This window comes from Falco cherrug, chromosome 8 (genome assembly GCF_023634085.1).
Source record: "Falco cherrug isolate bFalChe1 chromosome 8, bFalChe1.pri, whole genome shotgun sequence".
In the NCBI taxonomy this organism is placed as follows: domain Eukaryota; kingdom Metazoa; phylum Chordata; class Aves; order Falconiformes; family Falconidae; genus Falco; species Falco cherrug.
In genome coordinates this window covers 36,045,783-36,068,105 of record NC_073704.1, presented here as the reverse complement: position 1 = coordinate 36,068,105, position 22,323 = coordinate 36,045,783, and the positions used below count along the sequence as shown (strand labels likewise).

Sequence of the window (22,323 nt, the reverse complement as noted above, 5' to 3'; positions counted from 1 at the left end):
GGCACTAGTGAAATTATTTTAACTTTAGGTTTTAAAAAAGGATGAATGAAAAATTATTATTTTTTTTAAATAATATTTTTTTAATGAAAAAATTTAAAAAGTTTCTGATCATTTCATCATCTTGCTCAGAACAAGAGGCTTAGGGTCTAAGGTGGTTGCTTGCTAATGTTTGTGGGTTTTTGCAGGAGGAAAGAAATGTGCATCTCTTTCTCTAAGGGTGAAAGGTCGGAAGGGAAATGTATATCATCAGCTCTTGCGATTATATGGAACTTTTGATCAATTAAAATTTCCTCTGAAGTGTTTTGCTTTAATCCTATTCTTTTGGCCAAAAACCTTTGGCAATTATAACATTGCTGTCTTCAGGGACTGAAATAAGCCATCTATTTTATGCTGCTAGACTAGGTAGCAGAGTTGAAAGATGAGCCTAGCCATTAATGTGCAAGCCTGAGATTTAAAAAGCTCTATGCTGTACTGGCATTAACTTCTCTGTGACCACTGGTCATATTAGGCATTTTCCTGCTGCACAATGTGACACTGAAAATGAATGCATACAGTTTAAGACTGATAGAATAGACAGCAAAGTCTACATTAGAATTGAATTCAGAAATCCAAAGGGCTTGACTACCATATCTCAGTTGATCTGATTCTAATAAGGGGAAGTGAGGTTTTTATAGTATGCAACTGAGGTGCGTTTGTATATACAAATAGTGAAATAACAGAAGACGTCAAGTGTGTATAGTTTCTTTAATATTCATTAGTGTAGGCTAGTGGATATATTTGAAAGTAGCATAACTTTTTGCAGCCTATTATATAATATAGGGGTTCTTCAGGAAACAGCTTAACTGTAGGACTAGATAAATTTTAATCAGGTATTTCTTTCTTCCTTTTGAGAAGTAATAATTGCCTGCAATAAGTATCTAAAAAGGAACACCTAGGATAATGACTCTGTCAAGAAGGGAATTATATTACTTTCATTAGGGTTATGGGCTTTATGTTGTTTTCTTTTCTTGAAACGCTTCGCTAATAAAAGACTGTCGAGTAATATGGCACTGATGTCTTTACTGTGGTGTGCCTGTGAAAGTGTTTTCATCATGACTGCAAGAAGTCTTCTTCCTTGATGTAGCAAATTCGGCATATTAGCTGGGTCAAACTGAGGCATTGTGTGCACACTCTCAGTTGGCCTCTCTATAAAGTAAAATGTATTAAGTCAAACTTTCCCGAGGAGTACTTTTTTTAATCTGTCACTTTTTCAGGCAGATGTAATTTTCTTTCTGTCCCAAAACAGAGAACAAGAGCCTCAGCTGCTTGTAGCTGAATTTTCTTATTAGTTTGTTAGCCCTTGGCTCACCCAAGTCTTTCCCTTTTGTGTGCTCCATAATGATTTAAGCTTTCTTTCAGTATTCCCAGTGGTATATTTTAGCAGGATCTGGTACTTTTCCATAGAAGTGTCTTTTCTAGTTTTAAAAGTATATAGACATAGGACTTAGAATAAGCAGTATGTGCATCTCAGCTCTTCTTTCTTCTCTCCCTCAGGCTATGCACTCCCTTTCCAGTCATCACTTAATGCTTTGCGGTAGTTGCAGGAAACTGGTGTAGAAGAAGTGCTCTATTGTTGGCTGAAGAGACTCAATTAATATTATATTAGGTTAGACAAGCACCCAGCATGAAAAGGGTCTTATTATTAGAACAAACTTTTATTTCTTGCATGTAATGGTCTGGGAGTAAGCTATTAATTCCCTTGTCTTTTTGTGGAGCATAAAATAAATATGTTGTTATGATTTGTGCTTTTGATTCTTCAGTAAATGAGTTGAAGGCTTTTTCAGTAGATGCTCCAAAGGCATCGTCTAGACTAAACAGAGAATGCCTAACACTTTTCTAGGAAATAATAATTCTAGAGCCAACAAGACAGTGTACAGTTCAACATATGCTAAGATACCTTTTAGCTCACAGACATGCTTTAAAGGTAAGTAACTGCATGGCTGCTTACCCGTTAGTAGAGATTATTCTTCAGAACTGCACTTGGGAAAAGGTACCTAGGAATGGAAACAATGTTTGGTCTTTATTCATAATGACATTAATGTGCAAAAGAAATGGGTGCACCCAGATTCTGTCCTTGAAAACTATTTTATTTTTATGCCTTTTTTTTTTCAGGAAAAGTATATACTACTTTAAAAAACAGCATTAATATGTATGTATTCATTTACATGTGCTTTAAACTGTCTCTTAAATAGAAAGCCACAAACTTGTTGCTTCCAGGAACATAAACTCTTAGCAATGGGCTTAGGAAGTATTTAGGGTTGTTAGGGTCAGTTGTGTATATGCTGTTGGGAGGTGGAAGCCAGCAATTTCTCTTTGCTGGTTATTAGTCGTAGCTTGGGCTGATATGGACAAATTGCCATTTCCAAAGAGCTCAGGGTAACCTAATCGCAAGTGAAGAAGCATAAACCGCAAACCTTAAAGATATCATCTTGCTTATTGTTTAGTTTGCAGGCCTATTTTATTCTTCCATGTAAAATCTATGAAGTATGCAGGAGGAGGCTGACTTGAGAATGAGGGCCCAAGCAATATAGATAAGTCACCAGCCAGTGGTCAGGCGCTAGTGAAGAGGAGGTGGCAGAGATATATGGTCAGATGGCTTGACTGTGCTGAATGAGGATTGTATTCAGTCTCTTCAGAGCCCACATCTCTCTTTGAATATTAATGATTTTTTTACTGTTGCTGTTCACTGGCACAGTACTTGGAAATTCGCAATCTTTCTCTACCATATATTCTTGTTTTATATCCTCTCTTTATAGAATTGTGAGACATCTGTCTTGTATTACAATTTGCTCACCTGCATATATTGTAAAAGTCAGAGGCATGCTTTTGTTGGAAAGTTAGTTCTTTTGCATGTGCAAACCATATCACTAAATACTTTATCAAGTAATAAAAACTGTCAGCAAGTGATTTGCAGACATCATTATTTAGCATTGCTTGCCTTGTTGACAGTATCTGAAAATGATGGCTTCAGACACACAGATATCTTTTTTTCTAGAGATGCTGGCAGAACAATTTGTTTAAGCTGACTTGCTTGTGGATGCAAAAGAGGACTTGGAGATATTCACCGTTCCATTTAATGATCTTTTCCATTATAATGGTATGCTCAAACCATTTTACTGGGGTAGTCTAGTTTCCTGCTATGTTTTCTTCTCACTTCCTTAGATAAGGATCAAATGCATTAACATTGTAATGTCTATTTTCTGCCTGCCCCCCCCCTCCCCCCCCCCCCCCAAAAAAAAATCTAAATATTGAAGTGCTTATTGGTACATTAACCAGGATCTATATTTTACTCCAGTGTTGATTTATAGATAAATTTTGCTTTGTAATGGTACCTAGTAACTATACGTTCTGGAGCATGTGATTTTTAGTTTCCCATACATGCTGGCTGAGTGTTGTTTATTAAGTATAGACACAGTAAAAAAGAGGTAAATGACAACGGATAGCAATAACATGATATGCAGAGTTCATATCTGGCATTAATGTACCATAGCGGTTAGTAACATACCAGTTTTAATGAAAGGGTATTTGTTTCGTTAGGCAGTCATTTTCTAGTGTAAGAAAAATTTGTATAATGTTGTTTTGGATTGTAGGCTACAGAGAATCATTATGATAGTGAGCTCATTGGAGAATGGAGTGCAAGTGTCCCTTATCATAGTAACAAGTCAGTTGCCTGCACTGCAAAACAGTACTTTCTTTTCCACTGACTATTTCTGATCTCTAGTAAGCTATACAGGAGAAACACATAGTTAATTCTTCATTAATTAAAACAGATTTTTAGTTCAAAGACTTTATCAGTCTTCATAGAAATGAATTCCGCCCTCCCATCCTCAAAGAAGGCCAAGAAAACAGGATCAGATCAAAATTTTCTCAAAGATTGTGAACACGGCCAAAAGGTTCTAGCTGCACTTCCTCACTGGAAAGAGAATGTGTAGAGTCTGTTGAGGTTTTGGTAGTTGAGTCAGAAATGTTTACATTTCCCAGGCACAGTATAGCACTTTGTAGGGCCGGGAATTTCTTATACATATTTAAGTTCTTATGCAAATGTCTACATTGTTTTCTTTAACTTTCTAGAATGGTAGCAGGAAGGAGTGATGAAAATGCACTGAAATTCAAGCAGTGGAACAGGCTGCCCAGGGAGGTGGTGGAATCACCATCCCTGGAGGCGTTTAAAAAATGCATAGATGTAGTGCTTAGGGACATGGTTTAGTGGTAGGCTTGGCAGTCGTTGGTTAACAGTTGGACTTGATGATCTTGGAGGCCTTTTCCAACTTAAACAATTCTATGATTCTATGAAATTGAGTCTAGGTATCTGTGTATCGCAGTAGACTAACAAAATTTTTTCCCTCTTGAAATTCAAAATTCTCAAGTTCTCAGAAATCCTTGTTCTGAATCTGCTCTGTATCTCACTCAGCCTGCATGAGCGTCAAAAACCCTGCTCTGTAGTCTGCATGTCCAGTGCAGGACAGGGGTGGAGAGGGCTGGAAATGTGTCTTTTAATAGAATTTTTTAGACCTTGAGGAAGAGGTTAAGGTTTTTTTGTCTGGACTCTGAACTAGGTAGCCTGAATCAGGTGACTTCTTCTGCACTAGCCATTAAGGTATGATACCATGAAAGGTGTAATTTCCATTTGAGTGTCTAAAGCTTTTGGAAGCTGATATAATAAGAGAAAATATGTTCGGTCTACGTTTGCTTCCTTGCACATTTTAGTTTGTGTTAGAACAGTATGTCCTTCTTCCCTTTCCCTCTTATTTTTGTCATTTTACTGAGTTTGATTCTGTTTTTTGTTATCTATTAATCTTTCTTTCTCCTTCTGTATAATTCCACTGTTGCTTTCTGTCTTGTATTGCCTTTTTAAGTTGCCAGAGCTTCTGTTTTACTTTCCTTTTATTTCTCGTATTTTTTGATCCGTGATTACTGATTGATTTGTTTTTTCAGTGCATTTCTTCAGTTTCTTATCTTTACTAGTAGTATGAATAAGAAAAATTCAGAGAAGAAAATATTCTTCTTCCATTTCCATTTTGAAGCACTAAGCCTAGATGCATGTTTACATATCTGTTACTTTCTAAGTCTTAATTTTTCTGTCCTTTGAAAGTTCATAGGTTGATGCAAGTCTACATTGTGATTAAACTCAAGACCAACTGCTTTTTACCATTGTCTAAAATAGTCTCTTTGTGTCAGAATCAACTACATGGTTAAAAGGAACACTTATCAAAAATATTTTACAGGCTACTGTTGGATTGTCCCCCAGTATTTTTTCTCACTATTTCTCTTCTGGGAGATCTGGCATTGTTAGTTTCAATTGAATTTTGCTTTGCTGTTTTTGCCTCTGATAAATCCTCACAGCACTACAGTCTATTAGTTTGCTTGATGTCTTAGTTTAACTTAAGCAAGTAACTTACAGCTTCATTTATGCAGTGAAAACATTAACCATTACTTATTAAAGAAAAATGTAACAAATGGTTGACATGGAGAGTTCATATTTTACGGAGCTATAGCTATTTGATAACTATCACTACATCATCAGTATTTATACTGATAATGTTATAAGATTATATACTAAGTCTTTATATCGACAATTATCAGTATTTATGGAGAACATGTATAAGAGGAATTTTTCTTCAAGTTTTACTCGTATTGGGCCATTTTGTACTCATTAAGTTGCTGGAAACCTTAGTGAGCATTCAGACTATTTCTTTGTAAGCACACAAGGTCTATCTATCGCTCTTACATACAGGTAAGGATGTAGAACTGGTGTAAACACCAAACAGAATATCCTTTAATGACTCCAGATTTTGTAGTATCACTGTTGTTGTGAGACTGGAGTTAATTTGATTTCTTGTTATTAAACTTGTGACCAATTTGATCTTAAGATGGAGAGTTCAGAGTTTAACATGAGGAAGATAAATTCAAAACCAGGCAAGACAAAGTTAATTGTAGCCTCTTTTGGGAGGTCTACTTATTCTCTCTGTTGTTGTTACACTGACTTTGATAGATGCCAGATTAATTAAATTTGCATGATAGAAAATGAAATTCCTTTCACTTTTTTTTTAGTCATGTCTAGGAATATTTCTAGAAATGTCTCGTTTTTATTTTGTTTTGTACTTGGTGACTTGTAGCATCAAGTGCCATCAGCAAATGTCTCCATTTTTTGCAGATCCTGAGATCAGAGAGAACTGGGAATAAAAATAATTGTAACTTCTTAATGTGATTCCTGTCTCTAGTCTCAGTAGATTGTGGCTAGATAGATAGCCTGAAAGAGATGTTTGAAACAAAGCATAAGTCTCTTGCTAGAGTAAGAAAGCAATCTTTTTTTCCAACATATTCAGCAAGTCATTTTAGATGTATGACATTATAATAATTTTGTGATAAATCTTAGTCCTTAAACTCTGCATAATAATACATGAACATTTGTTTCTGGTTTTAGAAAATAAGCTGAAAAGTAGTCCTTGGGGGAAAAAGAACAGAATAATTTTTTAATAAGTATGTGGAGGTTCAAACAGTTAATATACTTCAGCAATTAAATATGGAGCTCTGTGAGTACTTTGTTTTTAATGAAAGGTTTCTTTTTTTAAAGGCATTGGTTTGTAATGTTTCAGAGTACATTTCACATATGAGAAGTGCCAAAGGAGGGAGGGGGGGAGAGAGAGAGAGTTATGATTAAATGAAGATGCTAGCTCACAGAATGAGGTTCAGATGCAGGAAGTATGAATGAGAGATTGAGCCAAATTCTGCAGAGCTTTCATGGCCAGGGAGGCTTGTTTGGAAGTGATGCTGGAGGGACTGGGAAGCAATTCAAATGGAACAAAAATTGCATTGTCAGTAAGTGAAAATAGAATGCTGTTCAGGAGAGGAACTGTGTGGAGTTAAGACAACAACAACAAAAAAAGATACAAGAACAGAAAAAACCAGTGATAGTTATCTGAGAAATTACCTGGTCTTAAATGTGGACTTTTAGCAACAGGAATAGAGAAGAAAATAGAGATTTTTAGAAATGCAGGCACAGTTTGTTAGAATGGAAGAGAAGAAACAAGTGAGATAAAGACTACAAATGTAAGTAATAGGTTGTTAGCGGTGATGGGGCAAGGGGAAGTGAGTTTAGTGTTAGCTGTGTGCAGTGAAAGTTTGCAGTGGGAGAATCTACAATGAAAAATTGTTGTGTTTAACTATAAGCATCAGGGAGAGGGTGGAATGAAATTTGAGTATGTGAGACAAGCCACATTAACGTGAGTGAGAAAAAGCAAGGTCCTAAACAAGTATGAGTCAAATTCTGTCTGACAGTGGAAATTGGATGGAGAGGAAGAATATAGGCAGAAGGGAAAACTACCCCAAAGGTAGATGGGTAGACAATTTAAATCTACACACTTTATGATATCTTCGTATTGTGTTGAAGAGGGGACAAGTTAAAGTAGAGGAGATAAATCAACGTAGAAAACGTCAGCAGAATTGCTTAGTTAAAGAGATATGTTTCAGAAAAGTGCAATATTCTGTCAACAGTTGAATGGATGGTTAATTTTGAAGTATTTGGAAGGTACAAAAGTATTTTGAAGTATTGTATGGAGAAGGAACCAAGTGTAGGAGAAAACACTGGTTTTGAGAGCTTGGGGTGCTGGAGGGAGAAGACATTGAATCTGGGAACTATTGAAAATAGAGATGCTAATGATGAGACATTTTTCTTGGAAATTCTTTTCCCTGTTGCCTGGTTCAGCTAACTTTAAGAAGAGTAGTTCCTCTGCAGCTCTTGCAGTGCAGATCACTGCAGGAGGAGGGTCACTTGGGAAAGCAGAGTTTATTGGAGAAGTAATAAGTACCTAAATTTCATTGAAAGTCATTAGGCTACATACTGAGGAGGAGCCACTGTTGTGCCAATTAATACTGAGTTCAAGGTTTGTAGCCTAGATTGTCAGTAGTTGGAATTATTTGATGTTTTTCCAACTGTTCCAGTTAACTGAGGTCAATCTTTCTGCATTGAGTCAGCTGGTGAACAGATTTGTCTCTAAAGCGAGTGACTGAATAGGTGAAGAGTTTTCAGTATCACTGTTAGGTGTCTTCTTGACTGGAATTTTTATCCCTTAACAGTTTAATGTATTCTAAAAACCTATTGAAGTGTCTGAGCTTAACCTTCAGTTTGACCACTTTGATAAGTGTTATTGCACATACCTTCGTCAAAGCTAAAATACTAGGATATATTGGCAAATGTGTTCTCATAGCTTTCAAATCTTAATAAAGCATTTTAGATGGGGTTTTTTTCGGTTACATGGTGAGGAGTGTAGGAGAAAAGCTTAAGACAGCACAACCATTCTCCTCTACACTCATTTAGAGACTCATTAACACTGCAGATGTGGCAATTTAGTGCATCTTACATTAGATTGAGGGTTGTTTTTTATTATTTGGGGGAGGGGGGTTAAATGCCTAGTGTAGTTCAAGAGCAAAGGTATAATCTAGCTTAAATCTTCTGGGGCTCTATTTTTGGTAAAAAAACCTTGATTATTTTTGCAAGGAAGTCAGCTCTCTTTGTTCTAGTTTTAGGACTGCGTGCTGTGATTACTGACACACAAATGTAATGGTTGCTTGCGCAGTTTTATATAAAAATGTACTAAGTTCAGATCCCTTAAATAACCCTTGGTTAAGATGTTAGTGCTAAAGTGTTGGCTTGTGAGTAGGAGGTAAATTATATGTTGTAGCGTTATATAAAACTGACTCACATGAGTAGGTGAGAATCCCAAGAATATCAGGACACCCACACTAGTGAAAGAAAGATGCAAGCTTCCTCTGTACAACATGTTCCAAAGGACTGCATTAACAAAAACAGCTTTAATTTGTTTGAGTAGTAACAAAATTTTTCAGTGTTTTAAGAAATGAAGTGCTACTGCTTTGACTGTTTGTCTTGGAAAATGCATTTAGAAGTGAAGAGTTTTTTTTCTGGAAAAGTTACCTGCGGTTCTAACTATTTTTTGCTGGACAAATAGCTGTTGCAAATTCGTCAAGTTATATTATCCCTGCAAGCAAGCACTAGGTGTATTGGATTGCTGTACCCCTTCAGCTTTTTATCCTCCATGTGAGGAAGCAGAACTGTCTAGTTTAGGGAGGATATTATTGCAAAATATTTCTGTAGTTACAGGAAACCTGTAGCACTGACTGTATTACTTAGTAGGATTCTTGGTTATATAGACCTTATATATATATATACCACCGTGTTGTTAATTGGTATTCTTGCAAGAGCAAAGTTCAAAATGAGATTCTTTGTCTTTGCAAAGATACCTTGCTGAAGGAGCCATGATTAATAAATGAAACTTTAACTGTACTATTTGCTTGGTTAGTATTGCTAACATTTCAAAAAGCATGACCTGAACATAACCTAGACACACAGAAATAGAAATTATTTTCATTGAAACATTTTTTCCTTCCCTGAAACTCGTTTTCATGAAACTGTTTTAGTATTAACCTCTTTCTGATGCAGACTATTTTTGTGTAGCAATATGATATATACCACACGAGTTTAGCCTTAGTTTCCTTCTACTTCGCTAATCAGTTCATCTGCATAAGATTTTAAAGATCTGCTTCTCCTTCTGGTTTGCAAAGTTTGTTCGAATCGTCTTGACACCAACACAACCAGGAGCTCTTTCTGTGCTCTTTGAAGTTTGAAAAAACTTGCAGAAAAAGACCAGAGCTTTTACAGGGCTAGGTTTTGGGTTTCTTTCTAAGTTCCTTCACCTGTGTTGTGTTAATTTCTGGATTCTCTCCAAGGTTTGCTGTAGTAAGAATCTGTAAATGCATCTTTGCTTGGTGCTGGATACCTTTACGAGACTGTTCTGGTAGGGTGTTCTAGCTTGTGAGTATCTGGTTCTGGGGTTCTGACTCATCCAGCTTTGTGTGGTCCTTTAAGTTATGTGATTCTTTACATTTAGAAGAAAGCTTCAAAACACAGTGATGGGGTTTGTGTATAACCTCAGGTGTTTGCATTTTTTCTCTTTTGTGTGGGGATCAACAATAAGGTTTTGGACCTATGTGCAGCTGAGGTGAACCAACACAGTGGACTTCTTGCTCTGTTCTCTATATGCATATTCACTTACCGGGATATGTTCTCTCACAGAGCTTCCTGTTTTGCTCTTCGTGTTTGCATTTTAATAAAAAATGCGGTTTTATTTTAAAGCTAATTGTGTTTGCATTTTAATGGAAAATGTAGTTTTATTTTAAAGCTAATACATGTCGAAATGAAAGGGTGGTTAAATCCTAGTGGAGACCAGACTATGTGGTTCCTTTCTATTTATGAAAGGTACTACTGTGTCCAAAGCCTATTGCGAACCCTACAACTGCAGAAGGGTTATGAATAGTAGGAAGATTGTAGCAGCATGTGCAATGCATCCCAATGAGATTCTGATGCTTTCGGTTAGGAAAAAATAGTAATTTTCTTGATAATGGACAGAGATTCAAATGCTAGCTACAGGATTCAGTGTGAAGACGGGAAACATTTAAGAATGAAATGGGAAAGAATCCGAAAGAATTTGCCGTTGTCTGTAGTGCCTTTTGCACAGTTAAGCTTTGCTGTTGAAAGTAAGTGTAACTAAGACATCTAAAACGATCTTTTTCCCCTGCTTTTCTGAAACTTTTGACCATGTGGGCTGAGCTTATAACAGGATATGAAACTGCGTATCATAGCTCTGATTTATATTCTTGGATAGAGCTATTATTAAGGTGTCATATGAACAGATGGGATATGAATGATGAAGCTGAGATTGGGTAACTACCAGTTGAGAGGAAATGACTAATTGAACTTCAGAGAACAAGAAGTCTGTCTTCTTGCAGTCAAAATATGTGAAACAAAAATACATATTTGTCCCTTCAGTGTAGCTGAAGATCTGTTTCTTCTGCTTTGACAGCATGGAACCTTTACGTTCATGTTGGCAGCTTGTTTGACTGCAATAGTATAGAACATACTGAAGTTTGTTTTAAATAGAGGCTGCATATTTTTAAGATTATATAAAGCAAAATATAAAGTATTGCTTTTTAACAGCGTAATGAAAGTATTAGGTGTAAGTTCTGTGTGAACGATGTAACGATGGGGAAGTCCTTTACATTTCAAATTTAATTGTGTTTATAACCTGGAAACACTTGATGATTTCCCTCTCAGTAACATAAGCTATTTTTCATTGCCCTAGTGTCTAATGGAAAAATTTTGGACTTGTCATATTTTGTAACTACATTAAGCAGGCATCTTTAAGGTTCCTATTCTAAAACTGTGAAAGCTACAGAAGATGAATGCTCTAAAAAAATTAAGTCATAAAAAAATTTGAATATCCTCAATTTCCACTTGCATTAGTTTTATTAACTTCTACCTCTACTATAAATTCATCTTGTGTGTCATGGCAAAACTTTTATCAAATTTAAGTGTCAATAATGTTAATTAATTGGCATAACTCGGGTGATTTTAAAACTGTAGCACTTAAGGAGTTTGGGTATGAACAGTGTGGATCAAAGCAGTGATTCATGTGGCTAACTGTATCATAACAGAGGACTTAACACATTCAGATACTCTGACTGGAGCTTTAAAAACAATTTTGTGCACCTGATTCATATCAATCTGATGTGTCTAGTCAAATGTTTAAATGACAAAAAACGTATGGGTTGCAGGTATTGGAAGAAAATCCAAACTACATATGACAAAGACATTTCATCGTAGAGTAGGAGAAGAGAATAAATACTTAACTGAATAGCAAAATATCACTATAGGTACGTAACTTTCAAGCATATGGGTGTTTCTGTGGAATCTTTATTTGTATTGTTACTGCAGAAACAAGGAAGAGAAAACAGTGTTGATCATTTTACTGTGATTATCTTTTAAGAGCGGTTTTGTTATGGATAAAATGATGGCAGTTACTTTGTACTTCCATTCATTTACCAGCAACAAAATGATGAGTTTCTAGAAATATTTAAAAGCCAGCAACTTTGTCGCTATATGTTTCACTTCAGACCTAGTAAGTGGAAGTTTGTTGACATGAAAACAGAAGATGCTCTCAAGCAGCAAAGATTCTGTGAGCACAGTCTGAAAATGAGAGCAAAAAGAAACAGCACAACATTTATTCTTCGACAGATACTCAAGTCATCAGAGTTTTAAGGGGCTACAGTTCACTTTAATGAAAAAAATCTCATTTTATGAAAAAAATCCTGTGGTTGATGTATTTTTAAGGCTTTTTATTTTAATTACTATTCAGCTTGTCATTGTTGGAGAAATTTGTAAATCACTCTGAATTTCTTCATTCTATCTTGTTACCCTGAAAAAAAGAACGAGGGTCCAAATAGTTCACATATGCTAAAGACCAGTGCAATAGGATCTTACATATTCTCACTTTGATTTCTGTGTGTCTGAACTGGCATAATTAACATTTCATTATTTATGCAATTCTACTAAAATATAAGTTGATATGATGAGAAATGCTGTATTTCTCAGCACAAGTGGGCAAGGAACATTTGTATTCCTGTCCTCTTTACCACATTTCCTTACTACCAGATGCTACTTGGATGCAATAGACTCTGGAGTTATAGCTGCATTTGTACATTTGCTCTGCTGTCCTTATATGAAATAATATTATTAAAGAAGATCTGTGGTTAATTCTTGAGATGCCTCTGCTCTCTAGCTAATTGCTATAGTCTTACTCATTTTCTGCATTTGTTTAAGGAGTTTAAGAAACCCTACAATGCTAGGTTGTTGTGCATTCCAATTGATTTCAGGCTTCAAACTTTTTAAAAAATATGATTAATGTACTGAAAGCTGTTGGCCTGTGAAAGAAGCTGCAAAAAGAAAGACTTGTTTTGTAAACTTCAATTCAAGTAATTAATGAGTATTAAATGAAAAAAACAACTAGTCTTCGAGCAAAAACTGATATTATTTTAAAATTCATTGTGTATCAGTTGTCTGCAAATAAATGTCTTTGCCCAGTTGCAGATCCCAGGTGTTAAGGCCCCACAATCATGAGTTGCCACTAAAAATAATTCTCTTCCTGCCTTTTTTCCTCTGTAAATCTGTGCAGACTTGGGGTGTGTGTGTTGTTTTGTTGTGTTTCCTCATTTGTTTTCATTGCTCCATCCCTCACAACTTACAGGGTGAATGTGGTTACAAAGCTATTGCAAGTAGATAGTTTATATAAAAAATTAAATCATGTAAGATATAATTTGAATTCTTGTTTTATATTAGTTGAAGGAAACTGATATGAAATTGGTAATGTCAAAATTTACACTGGCAGATGGAGTGAGCAAACAGCAGTATACCATGTTTCTCAGAATATCAAACATTTACCTCACACATCATGTCTGAAGCGTGTCAGTGTACATTTTCTGCTGAGATTTCCATTCTGACCACAGAAATGTCCGCTTTGGCCCCATGGCAAGATGCATGTTATTAGGTGTGATGACAGCTCTAAGTTTACGGTGCTGCTACAAGCATTAATCATTAATGTAAAGTAGCTGGGTTTTGTGCAGAAAAGAAGACTTCTGTTGTCATTTTGGGCAGCTGCGCTAACTTAAGAGTACCTGCCACTAAAAAAGCAGGTCTGTATTACTTTAAAAGATTTTGGATATCAACATATAGAACATTTATATCTTGATGTGTTAAATTTTATTACAGACATAAAGACCTGGAAGATCTTTTCCATTTTTTCATGGAAGGAACATTGCATTTGAGTTACGTGGCGCAGTGCGTGCTTATCTAGTGATGTGGCATAGAAGTAGGAGAAGTTTCAGTTTCCTTGGAAGATGCAGTGTTGGGAACAGACTGTGAAGAAGAATTCATCCAGAGCAGTGTCCATCAAGACTAGTTTGTGTCCATGACTGGAAGCTACTGGGGATATCAAGTGAAAAGCGCGAGCCGGAAGGGTGCTTTGGTCAGGTGGAAAACAAGCAAAGTGGCTTGTGAAGTTTATTCCCTTCTAGAGCTTAAAATATTTAATAATTTCTGAAACTTGGCACTTTTTTCTGTCAGTAAACATTTATAAATCCTCAAAGTGATGGACTGCATAGACCTGTTTAGTCTGTTGCTGTCAGTTCAACCAACAGCACTCACTGCTCTTTTTCTTGATCCGTGGTTTGGCTAAGCCCACACCCTTTGTGTGGCACTATGATACTGACTGGTGGAAGTTATTCTTCCAGTTTGCTTTTTGTCACAATTTAGAAAATGTTACAGTGCTTGAAAAATTTCCCAGATTACTTAGTAGGTGCCAGTAACTGCCAGTTACTTAACTGCAACCTAAGCAGGTATTGGTATCTAACTCTTGACAGCTCTTATGAAGCTGCAGAAATTCACTTTGTGCCTGTTGCAGATCTTGCCTTGGAATTCCTAGCATTAATTCTGGTCAGAAGATACTTGCTCAACCTGTATCTTCATGCAGTGCAGGGTTGCTATAGGAGAAAAGGGAACTTTAAGTCATCACCTTGCTGTAAGACTTAAGAGAGTAGGTTGTCTCCCTGCCTCTTCTCTTCCCATTTTTCTCTTGGACTTGTACCTTCCTCTGCATTTGTTCGAGTGTATGAATTTAATGTATGTATTTTATCTAGAGGTAGAACAAGCTCTTGTAATTGTTTAGATAATGCTTTTGAATTGGGCAGGCTTGTTGGTTAGGTTTGGGGTTTTGTGCGTTTTGTAGGTTGGTATTTTTTGTCGGGGTTTTTCACCTTGGAAAAGTTTGTGAAGTAGTGTGAACTAGCTGAGAGCTGAGTTTGTGAAATAGCTGAGGGTACACATTTGGAGAGATGCAGCACCATTCATTTAATGGCTTAACTAAATGTCCATCAAATAATTTCCTTTGTCCTTCATCCAGTCCCAAAGATTTGATGAAGAAGCTTGCATGGGCTGGAAACATTTTAAGTTCCCTAGATGCTACTTTAGTTAAGAATGTACATACTAAATAATTTAAAATACCTACAAGAAATTCATACCAAAGGTAGCATTTAATGTTTAGAAAATGTAAATATTCTGAACAGAATTTACTGGTTTTGACTGGGGACTTGGAGTTCTCATTGTCTTTACATGCAGTAGCATTAACTAAGTGACTCCAAAATGGGGAAAAAAATGAAGTTCATTTTCTAATACTTTAGCTAATACAATTGTAGGGGAGAGGGAATGTCTATTTCTTTTTCAAAACAAATGACAGCTCTGGAAAGCAGCTTTGTAAAATCAGTCTGACATAAATAATTCTTAGTCATGAAGCAGCAAAAACACTACTGTTTCTGAAAGAAAAAAAAATTGAGGATGCACTTGTTGCCTTGAAAATGTCACTTAAGATTACAATTAATATAGTACTAAACCAAAGCAGCAATTCGGTTTTACAATGCAAGTTCTTCGGTAATGCTAACAAACTGAAAATACATTTTTAGAATAATTGGCATACTTACTTCCAAGTTCAAAGCAAATTTATTTTTTGTAGTTGGTATCTGCAGAAATGAAGTCCACTATTTTTCCTTTCATTGATTCAATAAATCCATAACTTAAATTTATAGTAAACAATTTGTAAGTATTGGTTTGTCTGTGATATTTACTATTAATTTCTACTTTTTTCCCCTCTCTTTTTGTTTCTTATTTAGGTGTATGATTGCTGATGAGGTAAGAGATGTTCCTGTTGCTTTAACGCCATTTTTCTTGTGTTAATGTACTCCATGCAGATGTGACTTTGTTCATTTGAGAGATGTGGGCAGAAAGGGTGGTAATGAAAGAAGCCTAATTTCTGTGATACTCAGCAGGTATTCTGAAAATATCTAAGTGGAGGAAAAAAAATGAAACCTGACATAAGCTTAAAGGAATCCTTAAAAAAAAAGGTTACTTTAAATTATATTTAGGTAGGTTAAATCTCCTGTATCATTAAATTTTAAAAATATTAACTCAGTAGATATTTTTTTTTTTAGCACTTCATAATTATATGGCTAGCTAATTTTAATGGATTAAGAGACATTCCTAGCCCAAAGAGTTGAATTTTGAACAGATATGCCTTCCAAAGATGAATTTTCTTAAATGCACTGGTCATGGTAATAGTGAAATTCATTACTTCCATACATTTTTAAATTTATATTTTATTTCATATTAGGGAAATTTGACTCCAGCATTTCTTCCCACAGATAACACATTTTTGTAATAGACTATAATGTTCTAGATGTATTGTCAGTATAAAACCTTGCTGAAAAAGAGATAATGTTTGAGGGTTGGTATAGTCTTCCAGTTCTAATTTGGGTTTTCTTAAAACACTGGGGGGGGTATGCATTACTGGGATTAAAACATCTTCTCATACTATAAAAATCTTATTACAGCTGGAGATAAATATCTTGGCGTAAAATGTGAAATTTCTGGAAACTGTAGAATACAAAAGCATTCCGGGGAGAAGAAAAGGGAAGCTTGGGAAAAATCAAAATACCAGCAGTAGCTATTTGTTTATTAAAACAATGTTTCTTATTTCCTTCCCTGAATGCAAAAATAAACTGTGTATAATTATATTAGCAATAAAAAGTACTGCAAGTTATATTTATTCTGAGATAAGTAATGTATATTTCATAATGACAGTAGGTCTGGCTCTGGAGGACGTACTGTGTGCTGGTGCATATCTTGCACTTGCTGACATTATCTCTACAATAAGAAAAAAATGTTAGTAAAAGAAAGCATCCATATTGGGAACTTGTATGCAAAAAGAATTTATGTCTGAAAACTAGAGATCGTATCATTATTGTACATATACCTGGATAATGTAATTATGTAAGGATTAAAGTATAATAATAGTAATAACATCTTTTTGAAAGGTATTCTAAAAATATGTTGCCATTCTTTCTTGGAGTGGGGCCAAACAACATTTTTCTCCAAAAATTTCAGGTTTTCCATGTCAACCATTTCCATGACTGAGAAAGATGTGTTTAAATCGAAAACCAAGACCATAATATTTTCTACAGGTTTTCTTATCTCTCAGCATTCTTATGATCCAGACTGGTGATTAGCTATACGGGATCTAGATTCAGTTACAGGTGTGCTGCTGCCAAGACACTTGCCTTTTATTCCCTGCTCATTTCAGCTCAGTTGCCTGGATCATCACCAGTGAGTGACTGGGCAGTCTGAGTTAGGGAGACAACGGTGGCAACAAACAAAAAATGAATGTTTTGGCGTTTTTTTTTTACTTGAATTTGGTTTTAGCTGGCTCAAGTACTAGTGGTGACATAAGTGGGGCTTGCAGGAAAATGTTAATGAAAACTGCAGTTTTAAATGAAAACTTAGTTATCACAGTAGTTTTCTAACTATTTTTCTTTCTAGTAATAGTAGAAATATTTGTTACATTTTCTTCTATGCCTGGGAAATCTCGTGATACCAGTCCATTTAAACTCAGTACTGAGGATATAAATAAGTTCTTCATTAGATCTGTACCATGAGTAGTTAGACAGCAGCAAATCAACTCAAAAGTCCACTGGACTCTGTGGAAAACATGAACAGACTATTCTAAGGCCAGTCTCTGCTTTAGTGCTTAACAGCAGTCTGGAACTCTCTCTTGCCATGTGAACAAGTAGAGAAAATAGCTACAGTCTTTGGTAAGATCTCGGGGGGGTTATTTTTTAAACAAACCCCTGAATTCTGAATCTTCTATTCTTCTGTTGTTATCTTAATTCGTAACTCATTAAATGGGAGCGTTCCTTCCTCAACAACATAAAGCAAATACTTTCTTGTTAAATATATATCTTATAAATTGTATCTTTACCCACCACCTTGTATGTAATTCTGAATTCTCTGCTAGGTGGACTTCCTCTTCTCTGTTACAGAACAAAGAGAAACTATTAGCTATGGTGAATGAAAGCAGTAGGTTTTTTTATTGACCTACTGAGTCAAAAGCAGAGTTCTTGATATAGGTCTTCCTTTGTTCTTCAGTTGCCTGTGTAGCTTAGGATAAAGCTGTCATTTTTATGTTAAGACGAAATCCCATATTTCTCTTTCCATTGCATAGTCTTTTTAAGATGTTTTTGGTAGCTTAAAAAGTTAAAAAGTTTGATCTTTATGGTCTACCCTACTAAGGCCTGGAACAGAAGATCTTCTGAAATGAATGGAAATACTGCTTTTAGTTTTAATGAGTTCACTACATATAACATATGTATTAATCCATTTAAAGATAAGAATATTCTCTCATAAAAGATGGTCTGTGGTAACACATGGATAATGAAATAGATACTGTCTAACTAAAGCACTTTGGTTTTGTTTCCTTTATCTGGTTCTGTCTTTGCAAAATATTTTTGGTTTTCTGAATGGAATAGGCTTTCTGAGCAGAGACTTCTGTTTTTAATGTTTTTCTTTTCTTTTTCTTTTCTTTTCCCAGATGGGACTAGGTAAAACAATTCAAGCAATTGCCGTTTCCTATTACTATAAAAACGAATGGCCTCTCTTAATTGTAGTGCCGTCATCTCTGAGATACCCTTGGGTTGATGAGATGGAGAAGTGGATTCCAGAACTCTCTCCAGATGATATTAGTATCATTCAGAACAAAACTGATATTGGGTGAGTAAAGTTTGTTATTTTTCTACAGAAAGGCTTGTTCAACATCCCCTGTTAAAGCAGGGCCACCTAGAGCCGGTTGCCCAGGTCTGTGTCCAAGCAGTTTTTTAATATGTCCAAGGATGGAGACCCCACAACCTCTTTGGGCAACCTGTGCCAGTGCTCAGTTATCCCTGCAGCAAAACCAAAAGTGTTTCCTGATGTTCAGAGGGAACCTCCTGTGTTTCAGTTTGTGCCCTTTGCCTCTGGTCCTGTCACTGGGCATGACAGAAGGGACCCTGGCTTCATCCTCTTTGCACCCTCTCTTCAGATATTTATATACATTAATAAGGTCCCCCTTGGGCCTTCTCCTCATTAGGCTAAACAGTCCCAGTCAGGCTTTCCTCGTAGAAGAGGTGCTCCAGTCCCTTAATCATCTTCATGGCCCTTTGTTGTACTCTTTCCAGTACATCTGTGTCCCTCTTGTACTGAGGAGCCCAGAACTGGACACAGTGCTCCAGGTGTGGCTTCACCAGTGCTGAGTGCAGGGGAGGGATCATACTGTTCACCACCTTTGCTGCAAAGGTACCGTGCTGGCTTGTCTTCGACTTGGTGTCTTCCAGGACCCCCAGGACATTTTCTGCTAAGCTGCTTTCCAGCTGGGTGGCCACCAGCCTATATTGGTGCACGAGGTCGTTACTCCCCACGTGCAAGACTGTGCACTTCTCAGTCTTGAACTTCCTGAGGTTCCTGTCAGCCCGTTTCTCCAGCCTGTCAAGGTCCCTCTGGATGGCAGTATGATCGTCTGGTGTATCAGCCATTCCTCCCAGTTTTGTATTATATGGTAGTTACTCATCTTTAAGAGGTCTGGTTTTTGCAAAGTAGCAAGTGCTTGTCTGCTGAAAATCAATTACTTCAGTGTGTCTCAAATTGAGCATATACAGTTATTTCTTGGTTCTGATGAATTAGCTTTACTCGTTAGCTTCTGTAGAACATCTTGAACACATTTTTGGAAAACTGGTATATGTTACAAAACAAGAAAGTAATTACTGTTAAAATCCTATTTAGCGCACTGAGAAAATCTGTAAGTTAGAGTAAGTATTCTCTAAATAACTGAAAAGGTCATCGTGACCTAGGCTTTCTATCTTTAGACTTAATAGCATGAATCCATCAAAGAGAGACTACAAGTCTTGTGTGTTATTAGAATAACTGCTATTACACTGAATTACGAGGGTATTTTTTAGTCTGCTTTACTGTAAGTGACTTGGTTGATTTCATGGTAATGTCTAGATGTTGTTTTAAAGCTTCTGGAAAAGGGAGACTGATCTTCGTGTTGTCTGGGGAGTATCAGAAAGTGACTTGACCACTAAGATGTGCAGATGGGACAGGAGCTTGGAACCTTCCTTATGGTACCCAGAGAAATTCAACTGAAAATGCATGAATCGCATGCGAATAATTAAAGTTTAATCAAGGGTAGCTGCTACTGATGGTCAAAATTTGTCATAGGAATATAGGAATTAAAATAAGGCTCCAATGACCCTTTTTTTCTTTTAAGCTATTTAGCTGAAGCGCACGCAAACTTAATGCTTATAGTGCTGAATACAGAAAGGAGAAATTTGGAGTAAGGGAAATGGTGGCAAAAGTAAATGGCAAACAGAATTCTGTTCATTTTATCTCTTAAGATTTTTAAAAGGAGTAGATCCTAACCATTATCACTTGCTTTTATTTAACCACAACAGAAGAGGAAAACTTGGGTTTCTGCTTGTTTCACTCCCAGGAGACTTCCTAGCTATAAGTGAACTAGCTGTTGAACTAATTAATATTTTAACATTAAAAAGTGTTTTATGAATTTGCAAGAAAATGCAAATGCAAAAATACGGCTGCCAGACTTGGTTTAGCATTTTGTTAAATTCTGCTTCCATATGTTCAGCTTTAATTTCTCTCAGTTCAATACGTTGCTTTTCTTCAAAACTTCAGCAATGAAATGTATTGCTTGAATGTTGTTTAACTTCTTAATTTAAACAGGTTAAAATATATTTATGCATCAGTTCAGGTTCTTACAGTTTCTGACTGCATTTGAAATCGGATGTTTCTTGAATAAATTGGTTCCACTAAAAATAATTTTATTTGTAATTTTTGTTATCCACCCATCACAAAGGGGCAGGGGAAATTTTTGTTTTCCTGGATGCTATATTTATCTGTATAGTAACAGCCATAGTCTGTAGTGCATTGACCACAGTGCCGGTGCTCTCTCTAACCGTTACCTCTTCTTCTGTGTCCAGAAGCATGAATGTGCACATCCCCATACTTTCTTTCTCTTAAATACTGAAGGAAGCTTCAACTTAGCGGTTATTGGTTGTTTTTATCTGTTGCTACTGGAGAACAAATAAAGACAGACTACAGCAGAGCGGTCGTGTTGGACAGACGGATAGACCAGCTATGACTCTCATTCTGGTGACTTGTCTAACAACTTTAAGAGTTCCTGTGCTTCTCAAAGGCTCCTGAAAGGCCACAGTGCTCTCTAGTGATTTTAAAATCAGTTTGTGCCTCCGGCCTATATATGTCTTTAAATTTATTGTAAAAAGTTCCTTTCCAATTAAGTACCAGTTTTTCATCTTGTGCCTTGTTGATTCCCTGCTTCCAGTTTTTTGTTTTCTTTATATTATGTTTGAGGAAAAAAGCTGGATATATAGCTCTGATACAAATTTTTTTTCAGGTGGTGAGGTTCAGCCTGGACTGTACTTTTTTTTACAGTACCCAAATACTCAGAGACAGTATAGTTAGTCATCTTAGTCTGCTGGTGAGGTAACTCAGTACACAGAGCAGTGATAGCTTGTATAGAGACATTATTACCTCAGGTGTTTACAGAGTGCTGTTTACAGAGCATGCTCACAGATCTGACTTGTGTGGGTAACTTTTTATCCAGAAGGTGGATTTTTCCCCTGTGATACTCCTGCAAAGGAGCATAAGTTGAAGCAATGCAACCAGATAAATTAACTTCCTTTTAAATGCAGTGTGTCTTTGGAAAATGGTTATGAAATGTGTGTGATTTATGAATGTGAGCTGCTAGAATGTTTTAAACATCAAAACCTGTTATTATTAGCCTGACAGCCCACTAATTAATCAATCCAAAAGGCGTCATGCTCACTTTCTCAAAAAAATTCATTTGGTATTAGTTTGCTATATTAATTTTCGTACAATAAAAATTCACTGAGAAAACTTCTGTATTTTCTCTTTTAGGAGAATATCAACCAGCAAAGTAACGATTCTGGGATATGGCCTGTTAACTTCTGATGCACAGACTTTAGTAGACACTTTGTACAGGCAGAACTTTAAGGTAGTTGTGATTGACGAATCACACTATATGAAATCCAGAAATGCGACCCGCAGCAAGATTTTGTTGCCAATTGTGCAGAAAGCTCTTAGAGCTATTCTTCTTACTGGAACTCCTGCTTTAGGAAGACCTGAAGAGGTATTTGACATATTGTGTTCTGTTTTCATTTTTTGTAAGGATGGTATCAGTAATAAATGAAGAATTTTGTAGTTTTCTTGAATGTATATAATTACATTTATTAATTAGGAACCACAAGTAGTAAGAAACAAAACCAATGTCTTTGAGTTGATTATATTGATGTTTTACAAACTTGTTTCAAACTCATGTGCAGGTGACTTGAGACAATGTTTCTTATAAGAAAATAATCTCGCATGTGACAGACTGACTGTTGGGGGAAATAGAAAATGAAGGAGCCTCAGTAAAGAACTATTTGTTTGTACTGCGTAGGAGAGTCCTTGGTAGACAAGAACTTGCA

The 22,323-nt window shown here is 36.1% G+C and overlaps 1 protein-coding gene across 11 annotated transcripts in view; it reads left to right on the top strand.

Annotated features, from left to right (window-relative positions):
- ZRANB3 (zinc finger RANBP2-type containing 3) overlaps positions 1-22,323 on the top strand; it is a 51,217-nt gene that overhangs the window by 8,233 nt on the left and 20,661 nt on the right. For 8 of the 11 annotated variants that reach the window (XM_055718717.1, XM_027815083.2, XM_027815056.2 and 5 more), the window contains exons 3-5: positions 15,610-15,628; positions 18,360-18,538; positions 21,755-21,986. In XM_055718717.1, coding sequence (XP_055574692.1) covers positions 15,610-15,628; positions 18,360-18,538; positions 21,755-21,986 — 430 coding nt within the window. Of the gene's footprint in view, positions 1-15,609; positions 15,629-15,687; positions 15,862-18,359; positions 18,539-21,754; positions 21,987-22,323 lie in introns of all 11 variants that reach the window. The other 3 variants (XM_027815091.2, XM_055718715.1, XM_027815077.2) reach the window with 3 other exon arrangements.